Source organism: Oenanthe melanoleuca, chromosome 25 (assembly GCF_029582105.1).
Source record: "Oenanthe melanoleuca isolate GR-GAL-2019-014 chromosome 25, OMel1.0, whole genome shotgun sequence".
NCBI classification, from domain to species: Eukaryota; Metazoa; Chordata; class Aves; order Passeriformes; family Muscicapidae; genus Oenanthe; species Oenanthe melanoleuca.
The window spans coordinates 8,408,079-8,427,218 of NC_079358.1; the positions used below are offsets into that span (position 1 = coordinate 8,408,079).

The window sequence follows — 19,140 nt, forward strand, 5'->3', positions numbered from 1 at the left end:
GGAATATGGGAATGGGAATGTGGGAATTGGGAAATGGGAATTCTATGGGAATATGGGAATTCCATAGGAATGTAAGAATGGGAATTCCATGGGAATATGGGAATGGGAATGTGGGAATTAGGAAATGGGAATTCCATGGGAATATGGGAATGGGAATTCCATGGGAATGGGAATGGGAATTCCACAGGAATATGGGAATGGGAATTCCACAGGAATATGTGAATGGGAATATGGGAATGGGAATTGGGGAATGGGGAATGGGAATTGGAGAATAGGGGCAGACACACGGAGCTGTTCCGGGAACGCCACTGCCAGGAGAGACCTGGAATGGGAATTCCATGGGAATATGGGAATTGGGGAATGGGAATGTGGGAACTGGGGAATGGGGGAAGACACACGGAGCTGTCCCGGGAGCGCCACTGCCAGGGCAGACCTGGAACAGGAATTCCATGGGAATATGGGAATGGGAATGTGGGAATTGGGAAATGGGAATTCCATGGGAATATGGGAATGGGAATTCCATGGGAATGGGAATGGGAATTCCACAGGAATATGTGAATGGAAATATGGGAATGGGAATGGGAATTGGGGAATGGGAATTGGAGAATAGGGGCAGACACACGGAGCTGTCCCGGGAGCGCCACTGCCAGGAGAGACCTGGAATGGGAATATGGGAATTCCATGGGAATATGGGAATTGGGGAATGGGGGCAGACACACGGAGCCGTCCCGGGAGCGCCACTGCCAGGAGAGACCTGGAATGGGAATTCCATGAAAATTCGGGAATTCCATGGGAATAGGAATGGGAATTGGGGAATGGGAATTGGAGAATAGGGGCAGACACACGGAGCTGTCCCGGGAGCGCCACTGCCAGGAGAGACCTGGAATGGGAATATGGGAATTCCATGGGAATATGGGAATTGGGGAATGGGGGCAGACACACGGAGCCGTCCCGGGAGCGCCACTGCCAGGAGAGACCTGGAATGGGAATTCCATGAAAATTCGGGAATTCCATGGGAATAGGAATCTGGAAATTGTATGGGAATCAATCTGGGAATGGGAATTGGGGAATGGGGGCAGGGACACGGAGCCGTCCCGGGAGCGCCACTGCCAGGGCAGACCTGCAATGGGAATATGGGAATGGGAATTCCATGGGAATATGGGAATTGCATGGGAATGTGGGAATTGGGGAATGGGAATTCCATGGGAATATGGCAATGGGAATATGGGAATGGGAATGGGAATATGGGAATGGGAATTGCATGGGGATGGATCCATCCTGGGATTGCCACTGCCATGGCAGCCATGGGGGAATGGGAATGGATCCAGAGGATATACCAGGGGGGATTCCAGAGGCAATCCAGAGGTGATCCCAACCCTAAACCCCATCTCTACTCCTAAGCCCCAAACCCTCAAATCCCAGAATGCCAGAACCACCCTCCACCATATTCCCAACATTCCCAATCCCATTATCCCCATTAACCCAAATCCCACAATTCCCATTATTTCCACAATTCCCATTACCCCCAATCCCACAATTCCCATTATTATTCCCATCATTCCCCATCCCATAATTCCCATTTTTCCCATTGTTACCAGGTTGCTCTGGGGGCTGCAGGATCAGGATTTTCTCTTTTTCAGCAAGTGCAGCTCCCATCCCCAATCCCATCATCCCCATTATCCCCAATCCCATTATTCCCATTATCCCCAATCCCATTATTCCCAATCCCACAATTCCCATTATTCCCATTATCCCCCATCCCATAATTCCCATTTTTCCCACTGTTACCAGGTTGCTCTGGGGGCTGCAGGATCAGGATTTTCTCCTTTTGCAGGAAGTTCAGCTCCCGTGCCACGTGGCAGGCGGTCAGCGGGCTGTCCCCCGTGATCATCACCACCTGAACATTTTTTTTGGGAATTTTTTGGGAATTTTTGGAAATTCCCAAAAAAAAATTCCAGCCCCAGATTCAAGGCTGGGAATGGTCCCAAAGCCAAGGGTTTAAATTGGGATTTTCCCTGTTTTTTTATTGGGGTTTTTAGTCTGGAATTTCGGAGTTTTCCAAGTGGAATTTTCGCAATTTTCAGCCTGAAAATTCCCAGTTTTCAGACTGAAATTTTCCCCCTTTTCCATTGAAATTTCCCCATTTTCACCTGGAATTTCCACTTTTCCACTTGCAAATTCCCAATTTTCACACTGAAATTTTCCCCCATTTCCACTTGCAAATTCCCCATTTCCCAACCTGCACATTCCCAATTTTCAACCTGTAAATTCCCAATTTTCACACTGATATTTTCCCCCATTTCCACTTGCAAATTCCCCATTTCACGTCAAAATTCCCGTTTTCCACCCTGAAATTTTCCCCCTTTTCCATTTGAAATTTCCCCATTTTCCACCTGGAATTTCAACTTTTCCACTTGCAATTTCCTCACTTTTCAACCCAAAAATTCCCAATTTTCCATTGAAATTTCCCCATTTCACCTTCAAATTCCCAATTTCCACCCTGAATTTCCCCTTTTCCCTTTACAATCCTCCATTTCCCACCCTGCCAACCTCCCATTTTTCCCTCCCCAACCCCCCAAAACCCCCAAAATTCCCAAATTTTCCCAAAATTCCGGAATTCCTCACGCGGTGGGAAGCGCTCTGGATCTCCCGGATCACGGCCTTGGAGTCGGATTTGAGGGGGGAGGAGACCACGATGAACCCCACAAACCTCAGCTCACACTCCAGGGATTCCCTCTTCATCTCCCTCACCTTTCCCAGGGAAAAAAAAAAAAAAATTGGGATCAGAATTCCCAAAATTCCATAAAAAGTTCGATTCCCAACTCCCAGTGTTGATTCGTGGGGTTGGGAAAATCCCTGGGATGAGATTTCCTTGAGGATGCTCAAAATTGGGAATTTCCCTGGAAAAATTCATTTGGGATTCTCAAAATTGGGAATATCCCTGGAAAAATCCCTTTGGGATTCTTAAAATTGGGAATTTTCTTGGAAAAATCTATTTGGGATTCTCTAAAATTGGGAATTTCCTTGGAAAAATTCATTTGGGATTCTCTGGAATGAGAATTTCCATGGAAAAACTCCTTTGGAATGTTCTGAAAGGGTTCAGGAATGGAAATTTTCTTGAAAAAATTCCTGTGGGATTCTCAAAATTGGGAATTTCCTTGGAAAAATTCCTTTAGGATCTTCAAAAATGAGAATTTCCCAAGAAAAATTCCAGTGGGATGCTCAAAAGGTTTTCAGGAATTGGAATTTCCCTGGAAAAATCCATTTGGGAATCTCTAAAATGGGAATTTCCTTGGAAAAATTAATTTGGGATTCTCAAAATTGGGAATTTCCTTGGAAAAATCCATTTGGGATTCTCTAAAATGGGAATTTTCCGGGAAAAATTCATGTGGGATTCTAAAAATTGGGAGTTTTCTTGGAAAAATCCCTTTGGAATGTTCTGAACGGGTTCAGGAATGGAAATTTTCCGGGAAAAATTCCTGTGGGATTCTCTAAAATGGGAATTTCCTTGGAATAATTCATTTGGGATTCTCAAAATTGGGAATTTCCTTGGAAAAATCCATTTGGGATTCTCTAAAATGGGAATTTCCTTGGAAAAATCCATTTGGGATTCTCAAAATTGAAAATTTTCCTGGAAAAATTCATTTGGGATTCTCAAAAATGGGAATTTCCTTGGAAAAATTCATTTGGGATTCTCTAAATTGGGAATTTCCTTGGAAAAATCCATTTGGGATTATCAAAACTGGGAATTCCTTTGGAAAAATTCATTTGGGATTCTCTAAAATGGGAATTACCTTGGAAAAATTCATTTGGGATTCTCAAAATTGGGAATTTCCCTTAAAAAAATTCCTTCGGGATCCTCAAAAAATGGCTCAAAAATCAGAATTTCCTCCCTAAACCCCAAATCTCACCCCATAAAAAACTCTCCTTTTTCCAAAATTTTTCCAGGTGTGGAATTTCAGGATTTTTCCCAATTTTTTTTCACCTGCTGGTGGCTCAGAGCTCCCAGTTCTTTGTAGCCCAAGGCCAGAACTCGAGCGCCCTCGTAGGAGAATTCCCGATGGATCTCGTGGTAGTTGCTGGGACACTGGGATAACTGGGAAAAAAAAAAAAAATTTGGAAAAACATTCCATGAGAGAATTCCAAATTTCTTCATTTTTCCCTAAAATTTCTCCATTTTTCCCTAAAATTTTCCCCCAAAATTTCTCCATTTTTCCTCAAAATTTCTCCATTTTTCCCTAAAATTTCTCCATTTTTCCCTAAAATTTTCCCCCAAAATTTCTCCATTTTTCCTCAAAATTTCTCCATTTTTCCCTAAAATTTCTCCATTTTTCCCTAAAATTTTTCCCCAAAATTTCTCCATTTTTCCTCAAAATTTCTCCATTTTTCCCTAAAATTTCTCCATTTTCCCCTAAAATTTTTCCCCAAAATTTCTCCATTTTTCCCTAAAATTTCTCCATATTTTCCTAGAATTTCTCCATTTTTCCCTGGAATTTCTCCATTTTTCCCTGAAATTTCTCCATTTTCCCCAAAATTTCCCTTTACCATGGGCTCTGGGCCTGTTCTTCCCCTCACAACACGGCGGCCATTTTGAACTCCTGGCCTTCTCAAATGTCCATTTTTCCCCAAAATTTCTCCATTTTCCCCCAAAATTTCTCCTTTTTTCCCTAAAATTTCTCCATTTTTCCCAAAATTTCTCCATTTTTCCCTGGAATTTCCCTTTACCACGGGCTCTGGGCCTGCACTTCCCCTCACAATGTGGCGGCCATTTTGAGCTCCGGGTACTCCCAAATTCCCGTTTTTCCCTGGAATTTCTCAGTTTTTCCCCAGAATTTCTCCATTTTCCCCCAAAATTTCCCCATTTTCCCTCGAATTTCCCTTTACCACGGGCTCTGGGCCTGCTCTTCCCCTCAAAACACGGCGGCCATTTTAAACTCCCGGCCTTCCCAAATTTCCATTTTTCCCCAGAATTTCCCCATTTTTTCCCTTTACCATCACCTGTAGCATTTTGTGAACATTCTCACCATCCCAAATTCTCATTTTCCCCTGGAATTTCTCTTTATAACAGAATCTGGACCCATTTATTCCCTCACCACAGACTCCAGGCCTGTTCTTCCCCTCACAACAAGGCGGCCATTTTGAGCTCTGGGCCTTCCCAAATGTCCATTTTCCCGTGGAATTTCTCCATTTTTCCCTGGAATTTCTCCATTTTTCTCCTTTTTCCCCCAGAATTTCTCCATTTCTCCCCCTCACCATGGCGTGCAGGGTCTCAGGAGCGCCCTTGACGGCCGCCAGGTACCGGATTTCTCCCGAGGCGTTTTCCAGGGATGCCAACACCGCCATCCTCTTCAGGGCACTGGAGAAATGAAAGCGCTGGTGAATTCTCATTCCCGGAGTTTTTAGACTCCTCGGGAAAACTTTCTCATCTGGAAACAAAGGAAATCAGGAAATCCTGAAAGGAGGTGCTGGGAGGGGAAAAAAATAAAAAAAAATTGGGAATGGTGGGGGAAAAAAAAATAAAATTTGGGAATTGGGGGTGGTTTGAGAGGGATTCGGGTGGGAATTGTGAATTCGGGGATTTAGGGAATTTGAGGGGTCATTCAGGGGGAATTTTGGAGAATTTAAGTGGAATTAATCAGAACTCAGGTGGATGATTAAAGTAGAATTCAAGGGGATTTTTGTAGGGATTTTTGCTGAATTTTGGGTGAGGATTTTGAGAGTTTTTGTGAGGATAATATGGGATTTTTGCGGAATTTTTGGTGATGATTTGAGGGTTTTTGTGAGAATTTTGTGGGATTTTCTGTGGGAATTCTGTGATGTATTTTTGTGAAGATTTTCAGGGATTGTTTCTGGGAATTTTGGGGGATTTTGTGGGATTTTTTGAGGATTTTTATGGGATTTTGGTTGAATTTTTGGTAAGGATTTTGAGGGTTTTTGTGAGAATTTTATGGGATTTTTGCTGAATTTTTGGGTGATGATTTTGAATGTTTTTGTGAGGATTTTATGGGATTTTTACAGAATTTTTGGTGATGATTTTAAGGGTTTTTGTGAGTATTTTATGGGATTTTTGCTGAATTTTTAATGAGGACTTTGAGGGACTTTGTGATAATTTTATGGGATTTTTACTGAATTTTTGGTGAGGATTTTGAGGGATTTTGGGAGAATTTTGTGGGATTTTTGCGGAATTTTTGAGTGATGACTTTGAGGATTTTTGTGAGGATTTTATGGGATTTTTGCGGAATTTTTGGTGATGATTTGAGGGTTTTTGTGAGAATTTTGTGGGATTTTCTGTGGGAATTCTGTGGTGTATTTTTGTGAAGATTTTCAGGGATTGTTTCTGGGAATTTTGGGGGATTTTGTGGGATTTTTTGAGGATTTTTATGGGATTTTGGCTGAATTTTTGGTAAGGATTTTGAGGGTTTTTGTGAGAATTTTATGGGATTTTTGCTGAATTTTTGGGTGAGGATTTTGAGGTTTTTTGTGAGAATTTTGTGGGATTTTCTGTGGGAATTCTGTGATGGATTTTTGTGAAGATTTTCAGGGATTTTTTCTGGGAATTTTGTGGGATTTTTTGTAGGGATTTTGTGTCATTTCTGTAGAAAGATTTTGTGGGATTTTTTGGGATTTTTCTAAAAAGATTTACTGAGATTTTTGTGGGGGTTTTGTGAGGATTTTGTGACATTTCTGTAGAAAGATTTTGTGAGATTTCTGTGGGATTTTTATGCAGATTTTGTGAGAATTTTGTGGAATTTTTCGGTGAGAACTTTCTGGGATTTCTGTAGAAAGATTTTGTGAGATTTTTGTGTGATTTTTGTGGAATTTTTTGGTGAGAATTTTGTGACATTTCTGTAAAAAAATTTAGTGACATTTTTGTGGGATTTTTGGTGAGGATTTTGTGGCATTTCTGTAGAAAGATTTTGTGAGATTTTTGTGGGATTTTTGAGGAGATTTTTATGGTGATTTTTACAGTGATTTTATGGCATTTCTGTAGAAAGATTTTTTTGGTGGAATTTTTACAGAAAGATTTAGTGAGATTTTTGTGGGATTTTTGTGAGATTTTTGTGGGATTTTCGTGGAGATTTTGTGGCATTTCTGTAAAAAGATTTACTGAAATTTTTTTGGGGGGATTTCATGAGGATTTTATTTAATTTTTTGGTGAGATTTTTACAGAAAGATTTAGTGAGATTTTTTTTGGGGGGGATTTCATGTGATTTTTTTGCTGAGATTTCTACAGAAAGATTTAGTGAGATCTTTGTGGAGACTACAGAATTTCTTGATGACAATTTTATGATGATTTTTTAAGAACTTTACACAATTTTAACCCGATTTTCACACCACAATTTCTTATTTTATTTCTTTTTTTTTTTTTTTTTTTTTTTTTTTTTTTTTTTTTTTTTTTTTTTTTTTTTTTTCTTAAGCTTTTCCCACCCGGAAACGCCTCAAAATCCCAGGAAAAAAATTTTTAAAAATTGAATTTTTTTACCTTTGGTCAAAGTCCAATCCACAGCTGTCAGCATTGCTTTTTCCAGAGGATCCCCCACAATTGTTCCATCCTCCAGCTGCACCAGGGAGTGGCAGCAGGCGATGGCTCGATGAGTTTCCACCGGAATTTCTGACACTGGCAGCACCTCCTTGCCTTCCCTGAGGGAAAATTTGGAATTTTGGGATCATCCCCAAAAAGGTTTTGGAAAGGGGGGTTGAGAAAAAAAATGAGGTGGGGAAAAAAAATGGGGAAAAAATGGGTGAAAAAATCAAATTTCTGTGCATTGGGTGATAACCCCAAAAATCCTATTAAAAAACCCCTAAAAAATCTCAAAAAAATGCCAAAAAAAAAGCCAAAAAAGGGGAAAAAGAATCCCAAAAAATTCCAAAAATCCCCTAAACCTCAAATTTTGGATTCCCACTGGAATTTTTGGGATCTGGACCCACCTGAACTCAGCCACCCTTTCATGGAAACCCCAAAAATCCTGAAAAAATGTGAAAAAAACCCCCAAAAAATGCAAAAAAAAAAATCGAAAAAAAATCCAAAAAAATCCCAAAAAAATCCAAAAAATTCCTAAAAACTCAAGTTTTGATTCCCAGTAAGAATTTTTGGGATCTGGACCCACCTGACCTCGGCCACCCCTTGGTGATAACCCCAAAAATCCCAAAAAAAACCCCCCCAAAAAATCCGAGAAAAAAACCGAAAAAAAATCCAAGAAACGCCAAAAAAAAAGCCCAAAAAAAAAATAGAAAAAAAAAATAAAAAAAAATCCCAAATAAATCCTTAAAACCCAAATTTTGGATTCCCAATGAGAATTTTTGGGATCTGGACCCACCTGAGCTTGGCCACCCCTTGGTGATAACCCCAAAAATGCCAAAAAAAAAAAAAAAAAAATCCAAAAAAAAAAATCGAAAAAAAATTGAAAAAAACCCCAAAAAATTCCAAAAAAATCCCCAAAACCCAAATTTTGGATTCCCATTGAAAATTTTTGGGATCTGGACCCACCTGAGCCCGGCCACCCCTCTCACCACCAGGTGGTCGCTGGTCAAGGTCCCGGTTTTGTCGAAGCAGCAAAACTGAACCTTCCCCGCGAAGGGGATGCGGAATGGCTCCGTGCAGTAGACGTCTGGAAAAGGGAAATTTGGGAGGAAAAATATCAGGAATTTGGGGGGAAAAAAGATGGGGGGGAGTGGGGGAAAATGAGAGGAAGGAGGGGGGAAAAAATGGGGTTGAAAGGAGAAAAATTGGGGTTTTTTGGGTGAAAAAAGTCAAAATTTGGGGGGAAAATGGGGATTTTTTGGGGGGGAAATGGGATTTTTTGGGTGAAAAAAATCAAGATTTTGGGAGTAAAAAATGGGGATTTTGCAAGGGGAAAATGAGGATTTTGGGAGGGGAAAAATGGGGAATTTGGGGGAAAAATTGGGGGAAAAAAATTGAGGATTTGGGGAGAAAATTGGGGGTTTTGGGGGAAAAAAAGTAATATTTTTGGGGGGAAAACTGAGGTTTTTAGGAGGAAAAATTGGGGGTTTTGGGGAAAAAAATTGGGGTTTTATTGGGTAAAAATTTGGAAGTTTTGAGAGGGAAAAATGGGGAATTTTCTTGGGAAAAATTAGGAGTTTTGGGGGGGAAATGGGGATTTTTTGGGGGGAGAAATTGGGGATTTTTGGAAGGGAAAAAATGGGGATTTTTTAAGGAAAAATGACAAATTTTGGGGAGAAAAATTGAGGATTTTGTGGAGGGAATTTTTTTTTTTTTTTTTTGGAAAAAAATTAGGAATTTTGGGGGGAGGAAATGGGGATTTTTTGGGGGAAGAAAAATGAAAAATTGGTGATTTTTTTGGGAGGGGAAAAATTGAGAATTTGGGGGAGAAAATTTGGGAGTTTTTGGAGGGAAAAACAGGGACTTTGGGGGAGGAAAATTGGGGATTTTTTTGGGGGAGAAAAAAAAAAAAAAACCAACCAACCAACCAACCAACCAAAAAACCCCCAAAAAATCCCAAAAAATCCCCAAAAAATTCCCCAAAAAATACCCCAAAAAACCCCAAAAAATCCCAAAAAATACCCCAAAAAATTCCCCCCAAAAATCCCCAAAAATCACAAAAAAAATCCCCAAAAAACCCCAAAAAATCCCTCACACCAACCCCTTCCCCCCAAAAATTCCCAGAATTCCCAAATTTCCCCCAAATTTCCCCAAATTCTCACAGAGCTTGGCCAGGGCAATGAGGGAGGTGTTGACAGCCAGGGAGAGCTCGATGGGCAGCTCGGGGGGCACCACTGAGGTCAGGATCAGGGCACACTCCAAAAACAGCCGGTACTGGTTCCTCCTGGGGTCCTTGGTGCCTGGAAATGGGGTAAAAAACGGCAAATTTGGGAAAAAACTGGGTTAAAATGGGATAAAAAATGGGGAATTTGGGAAAAATTGGGTTAAAATGGGAAAAAACGGGGTTAAAATGGGGTAAATGGGGTAAAACTGGGGGGAAATGGGGAAAAATGGGGGGAAAATGGGGTAAAATTTGGGTAAAAATGGGATAGAAATGGGGTCAAAATGGGATCAAGACTGGAAAAAATGGAATAAAGACGGGATAAAAATTAATAAAAATGGAATAAAAAAGGGATAAAAATGGAATAAAAATGGAATAAAATTGGGATAAAAATCAAATAAAAATGGGATAAAATGCGATAAAACGGGATAAAAAAAGGATAAAAATGGAATAAAAATTGGATAAAAACTGAATAAAAACTGGATAAAAATTGGATAAAAATGGGATTAAAATGGCATTAAAATTGGAACAAAATGAGATAAAAATGGGATAAAAATGGGATAAAAGTTGGATAAAAATGGAATAAAAAAGGGATAAAAATGGGATAAAACGGATTAAAATGAGATAAAAATGGAATAAAAATGGAATAAAAAAGAGATAAAATTGGAATAAAAATTGGATAAAAACTAAATAAAAACTGGATAAAAATGGAATTAAAATGGGATTAAAATTGGATAAAAATGAGATAAAAATGGAATAAAACTTGGATAAAAAAGAATAAAAATAGGATAAAAACAAAAAAAATGAGATAAAAATGGAATAAAAATAGGGTAAAAAAGGGATAAAAATGGACTAAAAATAGAATAAAAATGGGAAAAAAAGGGATAAAAGTGATAAATCAGATAAAAATGGGATAAAAATGGAATAAAAACGGAACAAAAACAGAAAAAAAAAAAGGGATAAAGCCACTTCTACCTCCCAGATCTTTGGAAATCCTCCCCCCAGGCCCCTCCCCCTGGCAGAATTCCCAGAATTCCCAAATTAATTCCCAGAATTCCCAGATTCCCACCCTGGATCCAGACGTAGGCGGCAGCGGCCACGGCGAAGACGAGGAGGAAGAGGATGAAGATGAAAGTCTCCAGGTTGTTGGCTGTGACTCTTTTCACCCCAAACAGGATTGTCCTCAGCAGCTTTCCCTGGGGAAAGGGAAATCCCAAAAAATTCCCCAAAAATTCCTAAAAATTCCAGAAAAAATTCCGGAAAAATCCGGTAAAATTGCGCAAATTTATGGAAAAATTAAAAAAAAAAAAAAATTTCTTGGAGATTTTATGGAATTCTGGAAAAAGCCAATGGGAAAAAAATATGATATAATTACATAAAAATGCCACAAAAATCCCAAAAAAATTCCCCAAAAATTCCGGGAATTTCCAGAAAAAAAACTGGAAAAATCCGGTAAAATTTAAGGAAAAATAAAAAAAAAATTCTTGGAGATTTTATAGGATTCTGGAAAAAGCCAATGGGAAATAAATCTGATGGAATTCCATAAAAACCCCAAAGAATTCCCAAAAAAATTCTGGGAATTCCCAGAAAAAAATCATGCAGAATTCCAGAAAAATAAAAAAAAAATTCCCAGGGGAAAAAAAAAAAGAATCAGTGAAAATTCCATAAAATTCTGGAAAAATTTCACAGAATTCCAGGAAAATCTCATGGAAAAAAAATCTCCTAGAAATTCCATTAAAATCTGTCAGAATGCCATAAAAATTCCACAAAAATCCCACAGAATTCTAGGAAAATCCTGCAGAATTCCCTGAAAATTCCATGGAAATTCCATTAAAACTCCATGGAACTCTGGGAAAAAAATCCCAGAGAATTTTGGGAAAATCCCACTGAAAAAATTCCATGGAAATTCCAATAAAATTCCACAAAAATCTGGGAAAATAAAAAAAAAAAATTCCATTAAAATTCCAGGAATTTCCATGAAAATTCTGCATAAAAATCCCACAAAAATTCCATTAAAATTCTGAAAAAAAACCCCAAAAAAACCTGAGGAATTCTGGAAAATTCCATGGAAATTCCATAAAACTCCCACAGAAAAAAAATTCATTCAAATTCCATAAAAATCCAACAGAAATGTGGGAAAAAATCCCATAAAAATTCCATTAAAATTCTCTGGAATTCTGGGAAAAAATAATTTAAAATCCCATAAAAATCCGGAAGAATTCTGGAAAAATTCTAGAAAATTCTGTGAGAATTCCTCAAAAAAAATTTTTTTTTGGGAATTCCTTAAAAATTCCTTAAAAAAATCTGAGAATTTCTTAAAAAAATTTGAGAATTCCTCAAAAAAATTCAAGAATTCCTTAAAAAAATTCCAGAATTCCTTAAAAATTTCACAAAAAACTGGGGGAAAATCCTGGAATTCTTCCCCAATCTTGGTTCTGCCCCGCCCCCACCCCCAGGGACTTGGGGAATTTGGGAATTTTTGGGAATTTTTGGGAATTCTGGCTCACCTGGGAGGTGTTGAAGCCGGTGCGGAGAGCGAAGGCCAAGCAGCCGTTGTCCAGAGCTGGGGGAGGGGAGACACAGTCAGGGCCCAGAATTCCCAAAAAATTCCCCAAATATTCCCAAAATTCCCAGAGAAATCTCAGAGAGTTCCCAAAAAAATCTCAGAGAAATTCCCAAAGAAATCCCAGAAAATTCCCAGAGAATTCCCAGAAAAATAAAAAAAAAAAATCCCAAATAATTCCCACAGAAATCCCAGAAAAATCCAAAAGAATTCCAAAAAAATTCCCAAAGAATTCCCAAAGAAATCCCAAAATATTCCCAAAATTCCCAGAAAATTCCCAAAGAATTCCCAGAAAATTAGAAAAAAAAAATCCCAAAGAATTCCCAGAAAAATCCCAGAGAAATCCCAGAAATTTCCTAAAAAATCCCAGAGAATTCCCAAAAAATCCCAAATAATTCCAAAAATTCCCAGAGAATTCCCAGAGAATTCCCAGAGAATTCCCAAAAAATTCCAAAAGAATTCTCAAAAAAAATCCAAAAATTCCCAGAGAATTCCCAGAGAAATACCAGAAAATAAAATAAAAAAAAATCCCAAATAATCCCCAAAGAATTCCCAAAGAAATCCCAAAGAATTCCCAAAAAATTCCCAGAGAAATCCCAGAAAAATCTCAGAGAAATTCCCAAAGAAATCCCAGAAAACTCCCAGAGAATTCCCAGAGAAATAAAAAAAAAAAAAAAATCCCAAAGAATTCCCAGAGAATTCCCAAAATTCCCAGAGAAATTCCCAGAGAAATTCCCAAAGAAATTCCCAGAGAATTCCCAGAGAAATAAAAAAAAAAATCCCAAAGAATTCCCAGAAAATTCCAAAAATTCACAGAGAATTCCCAAAAAATTCCCAAAGAAATCCCAATAAATTCCCAGAAAAATAACAGAAAAATCCCAGTGAATTCCCAAAAAATTCCAAATAAATCCCAAAATTCCCAGCGAAATCCCAAAAAATTCCCAGAGAATTCCCAAAGAATCCCCAGAGAAATCCAACAGGGAAACATCCCTGGGAATCTCTGAGGGAATTCCAGGATTTTGGGAATTTTGGGATTTCAGGGCTGGGAATTTGGGAATTTTTGGGTGGAAATTTGGGAATTCTGGGCTGGGAATTCCAGGGAATTTGAGGGTGGAAATTCCTGGGAATTTGGGAATTTTTGGGTGGGAATTTGGGGCAGAAAAATTGGGAATTTCAGGGTGAGAATTTGGGATTTTTGGGAATTTCAGGATGGGAATTTGGGATTTTGGGCTGCAAATTTTGGGATTTTGGAGTGGGAATTCCAGGGAATTTTGGGATTTCTGGGCTGGGAATTCCAGGGAATTTGGGGCTGGAAATTCCTGGGAATTTTGGGAATTGCAGGATGGGAATTTGGGAATTTTTGGGTGGAAAATTTGGGATTTTTTGGGTGGAAATTTGGGGATTTCAGGGTGGGAATTTGGGATTTTGGGAATTCCAGGATGGGAATTTTGGGAATTCTAGCCTGGGAATTTGGGAATTTTGGAGAGGGAATTCCAGGGAATTTGGGGCTGGAAATTTGGGAATTTCAGGGGATTTTTTGGGTGGGAATTTGGGAATTTTGGGGTGGGAATTCCTGGAAAATTTGGAATTTTGGGTTGGGAATTTCTGGGAATTTGGAGTGGGAATTCCAGGTAATTTGGGGCTGGGAATTCAGGATTTTGGGAATTCTGGGATGGAAATTTGGGGGTTTTAGGCTGGGAATTTCAGGATTTTGGGGTTGGAATTTTGGGATTTTGGGACTGGGAACTTGGAAATTTTGGAGAGGGAATTCCAGGGAATTTGGGGCTGGAAATTTGGGAATTTCAGAAGATTTGCTGGGTGGGAATTTGGGAATTTTGGAGTGGGAATTCCCAAGAATTTTGGGATTTGCTGGGTGGGAATTTGGGAATTTTTTGGGTGGAAATTTGGGAATTCCAGGGAATTTGGGGCTGGGAATTCTTGGGAATTTGGGAATTTTGGGTGGGAATTTGGAGCTGAAAAATTGGGAATTTCAGGGTGTGAATTTGGGATTTTGGGAATTAATGACTGGAAATTTGGGAATTTCGGGGGATTTTTTGGGTGGGAATTTGGGAATTTTGAGGTGGGAATTCCTGGAAATTTTGGAATTTTGGGTTGGGAATTTCTGAGAATTTGGAGTGGGAATTCCAGGGAATTTGGGGCTGGGAATTCAGAATTTTGGGAATTTGGGGATGGAAATTTGGAATTTCAGTGTGTAAATTTGATATTTTGGGAATTTTGGGATGCTAATTGAGGATTTTGGGATCCAGACTCACACCTGAGCCCAGCTGAGGCGGGGACGGAGGAGATGCCCCAGTGAGGATTTTGAGCTGGGAATTCGGGAATTTTGGGAACTCCAAGGTGAGAATTTGATATTTTGGGAATTCCAAGGTGAGAATTTGGGATTTTTGGGGTGCTGACTCACGCCTGAGCCCAGCTGAGGCTCTCTGGGGGGGGATGTGCTGAACCACCCGGGTGCCCCCGAACAGGACGTGGAGCCGCCCGTCCTCGCTCAGCTGCAGCTGCCGCTCAGGGCTCAGCCCCTCCACGGGCTCCTGGGGGGGGGAAAAAAGTAAAAACCAAACAAAATTCCCAAATTCTATCTTATCCCAAATTTTCCCCATTTTTACCCCATTTTTCCCCAATTTTTTACCATTTTTCCACTTTTTTTTTTCCATTTTCCCCCCATTTTTTCGACAATCTTTTTCCCATTCTTCCCCCATTTTTCCCCCATTTTTTCCCTCATTTTTCCTAATTTTTTCCCATTTTTATCCCATTTTTATCCCATCACTCCCAGAGCTGCAGCTGCTGCTCAGGGCTCAGCCCCTCCACGGGCTCCTGGGGGGGGAAAAGTGAAATCCCACCAGAATTCCCAAATCCCAATTTATCCCAAATTTTCCCTATTTTTTCCCCATTTTTATCCCATTTTTTTACCATTTTTTTCCCCCCTTTTTCCGATTTTTTTCCCATTTTTCCCCAATTCTCCCCCAATTTTCCCATTTCCACTGAATTTTCCCCAAATTTCTCCCCAAATTTCCCCCATTTTCCCCCCATTTTTTTCCCAATTCCCCCATTTTTCCCCCAAATTCTCCCCAATTTTTCCCCATTTTTCCACATTTCCCCCAATTTACCCATTTTTCCCTCAAATTTTTCCCATTTCCCCCCAATTCTCCCCCAATTTCCCACCAAATTTCCCCCAATTTCCCCCCAGAATTTTCCCCATTTTTCCCCCAAATTGCCCCAAATTTCTCCAAATTTCCCCCATTTTCCATTTTGCCCCATTTTCCCCCAGATTTCCCCCATCTTCCCCCAAATTCTCCCCAATTCTTTCCAATTTCTCCCCAATTTCCCCCAGATTTTTCCCCATTTTCCCGCAATTTTCCCCCATTTCTTCCCTTTTTCCCCCTTAATTTTTCTCCCCAATTTTTTCCCATTTTCCCCCAACTTTCCCCATTTTTTCCCTTTTCCCCCCTTATTTTTCTCCCCAATTTTTCATTTTTTCCCCAATTTCCCCCCTTTTCTCCCCAAACCTTCATCTGAGGCACCGACTCCCCCGTCAGCATCGCCTCGTCCACCACGCAGCGACCCCGGAGCAGGAGGAGGTCACAGGGCACCAAATTCTCCTGGGGGGAGCGACCTGGGCGGGGCAGAATTCCCAAAATTCCCAAAAATCCCAAAAAATTCCCAAAAATTCCCAAAAATTCCCACTCAAAAAAAGCGATTTTTCCGTTTTTCCCGCTTCAAAAATCTCAATTTTTGGATTTTTCCGCCCATTTTTTCTCACAGGAAAAGGGTTTAGAAAAGAGAAATTTGGGGAAAATTTTGGGAAAATTTTGGGAAAATTTGGAATTTTTATGGAATTTATAGGGAATTTTGCCATTATAAATCTCAACTTTTGGCAATTTTTCCATGAAAAAAAATCCCAATTTCCTGTAGAAATTCCAATTTTAAAGGGAATTTTTTATGCAAATCCCAAATTTTGGGAATTTTTTTAAAAAATATCCTAAAAAATTCCCAAAAATTCTCAAAATTCCCATTTCTTGATCCATTTTTTAATTCAAAATTCCCATTTTTTGGCCATTTTTTCTCCAAAAATTCCTCTTTTTTTTCCCCTTTTCCATAAAACTCCCAATTCTGGGATTTTCCGCCAAATAATCCCAAATTTTTTTTGACATTTTTCCAAATAAATCCCAAATTTTTTTTTTAAATTTTTCCCAAAAAAATTCTCATTTCTTGGCCATTTTTCAATTTAAAATTCCCATTTTTTTTGCCATTTTTTCTCCAAAAATTCCCAATTTTTTTCCACTTTTCCATAAAACTCCCAATTTTGGGATTTTCCCCCAAATAATCCCAAATTTTTTTTTACATTTTTCCCAAAAAAATTCCATTTTTTGACCATTTTTAAATTAAAAAATTCCCAATTTTTGATCCATTTTCTAATTAAAAATTCCCAGTTTTTGACCATTTTTTCTCCAAAAATTCCCATTTTTTGGCCATTTTTTCTCCAAAAATTCCCGTTTTTTTTTCCCCTTTTCCATAAAATTCCCATTTTTGGGATTTTCCCCCAAAAATCCCAAATTTTTTATTTTACATTTTTCCTAAAAAATTCTCATTTTTTGATCCATTTTCTGATTAAAAATTCTCATTTTTTGACCATTTTTTGAATTAAAAATTCCCATTTTTTGCCATTTTTTCTCCAAAAATTCCCAATTTTTTTTCCACTTTTCCATAAAACTCCCAATTTTGGGATTTCCCCCCAAATAATTCCCAATTTTTGATCCATTTTCTAATTAAAAATTCTCATTTTTTGATCAATTTTTAAATTAAAATTCCCTTTTTTTTTTGCCATTTTTTCTCCAAAAATTCCCTTTTTTTTTTCCACTTTTCCATAAAATTCCTGGTTTTGTGATTTCCCCCAAAAATCTTAATTTTTTATTTTACATTTTTCCCAAAAAAATTCCATTTTTTGGCTATGTTTCCTCCAAAAATTCCCATTTTTTTTGCCAATTTTTCCCCAAAAATTCCCATTTTTTCTTCCCCTTTTCCATAAAATCCCCAATTTTGGGATTTTTCCCCAAATTCCCAAATTTTTTGTCCATTTTCCCCCAAAATTCCTGATTTTTACCGATGGAAACGACGTCACCGGCCACGATTTCATCGCTGGGGATCGGGCGCCACTTCCGGTTCCTGTAAACCTGAAACGGGCAAAAATTCCCAAATTTTGGGTCAGAATCAGCAGGAAAAAAACCAAAAAAAATCACAAATTTTGGGGAAAATTATCCCAAAAAAATTCCTCAAACAAATTCCTCAAAAAAATTCCCAAATTTTGGGGAAAAAAAGCAAAAAAAATTCAAATTTTGGGTTGAAAAATGCAAAAAAATATTTGAATTTTGGGATAAAAAAATCCAAAAAAATTCTCAAATTTTGGGTCAGAATCAGCAGGAAAAAAACAAAGAAATTCACAAATTTTGGGGAAAAATATCCCAAAAAAATTCCCAAATCTTGGGGAAAAAAATAAAAAAAATTCCCAAGTTTTGGGATAAAAATCCAAAAAATTCCCAAATTTTGGGGAAAAAAAAATCCAAAAATAATTCCCAAATTTTGAGTCAAAATTAGCAGCAAAAATCCCAAAAAAATCCCAAATTTTGGGGAAAAATATCCCAAAAAAAATCCCAAATTTTGGGGGAAAAATGCAAAAAAAAAATTCCCAAATTTTGGGATAAAAAATGCAATAATTCCAAATTTTGGGTCAAAATCAGCAGGAAAAAAACCAAAAAATTCACAAATTTTGGAGAAAAAATATAAAAAAAATTCCAAAATTTTGGGGAAAATAAGCCACAAAAAATTTCCAAATTTTGGGGGAAAAAAATCCCAAAAAAATCCCAAATTTTGGGTCAAAATCAGCTGGAAAAATCCAAAAAAATTCATGAATTTTGGGGAAAAATATCCCCCAAAAAATTCCCAAATTCTGGGGAAAAAAACCCAAAAAAAAAATTTCCAAATTTTGGGATAAAAAAATAAAAAAAAATTCCCAAACTTTGGGATAAAAAATGCAAAAAATTTCCGAATTTTGGGACAAAATCAGCAGGAAAAAACTCACAAAAAATTCCCAAATTTTGGGGAAAAAAAGCCCAAAAATCCCAATTTTTGAGCTAAAATCATGGGGAAAAAAGCACAAAACTCCAAATTTTGAATATTAATGATTCCCAAAATTCCCAGAATTCCCAAAATTCCCAAAAAATTCCCAAATTTTGGGAAAAAGCAGCAGAAAAAAATGGAAAAAAAAAGAAAAAAAGGGAAAAAAAGGCCAAAAATGTCAATTTTTGATCTAAAACTTCCAGGAAAAAAGCACAAAACTCCAAATTTCAAATATTAATAATTCTCCAAATTCCTAAAATTCCCAAAAATCCCAAAATTCCCAAAAATCCAAATTTTGGGACAAAACCAGTTGAAGAAACCCGAAAAAAATGAAAAAAAAAGGGGAAAAAAAAGCCCAAAATGTCAATTTTTGAGCTAAAATCATGGGGAAAAAACCCCAAAACTCCAAATTTTGAATATTAACGATTCCTCACATTCCCAGAATTCCCAAAATTCCCAAATTGTGGGACAAAACCAGCGGAAAAAAAAAGAAAAAAAGGTAAAAAAACCCCAAAATCCCAATTTTTGAGCTAAAATCATGGGGAAAAAAGCACAAAAATCCAAATTTTAAATATTAATGATTCCCCACATTCCCAAAATTCCCAGAATTCTCAGAAATTCCCAAAAAATCCAAATTTTGGGACAAAACCAGCAGAAAAAAAAAGAATAAAAAGGAAAAAAAAAGCCCAAAAATGTCAA

General features: G+C 38.0%; 1 protein-coding gene across 1 annotated transcript in view; it reads right to left on the minus strand.

Annotated features, from left to right (window-relative positions):
• Positions 1-19,140, minus strand: part of ATP13A1 (ATPase 13A1) — a 37,578-nt gene that overhangs the window by 12,340 nt on the left and 6,098 nt on the right. The window contains exons 6-17 of the mRNA XM_056510470.1: positions 17,429-17,498; positions 15,834-15,940; positions 14,729-14,858; positions 12,251-12,306; positions 10,813-10,939; positions 9,685-9,822; positions 8,489-8,609; positions 7,484-7,641; positions 5,254-5,426; positions 3,986-4,096; positions 2,626-2,751; positions 1,789-1,897 (exon numbers count right to left, since the gene is read on the minus strand). Of these exons, the coding sequence (XP_056366445.1) occupies positions 1,789-1,897; positions 2,626-2,751; positions 3,986-4,096; positions 5,254-5,426; positions 7,484-7,641; positions 8,489-8,609; positions 9,685-9,822; positions 10,813-10,939; positions 12,251-12,306; positions 14,729-14,858; positions 15,834-15,940; positions 17,429-17,498 (1,426 nt within the window). The remainder of the gene's footprint in view (positions 1-1,788; positions 1,898-2,625; positions 2,752-3,985; positions 4,097-5,253; positions 5,427-7,483; positions 7,642-8,488; positions 8,610-9,684; positions 9,823-10,812; positions 10,940-12,250; positions 12,307-14,728; positions 14,859-15,833; positions 15,941-17,428; positions 17,499-19,140) is intronic.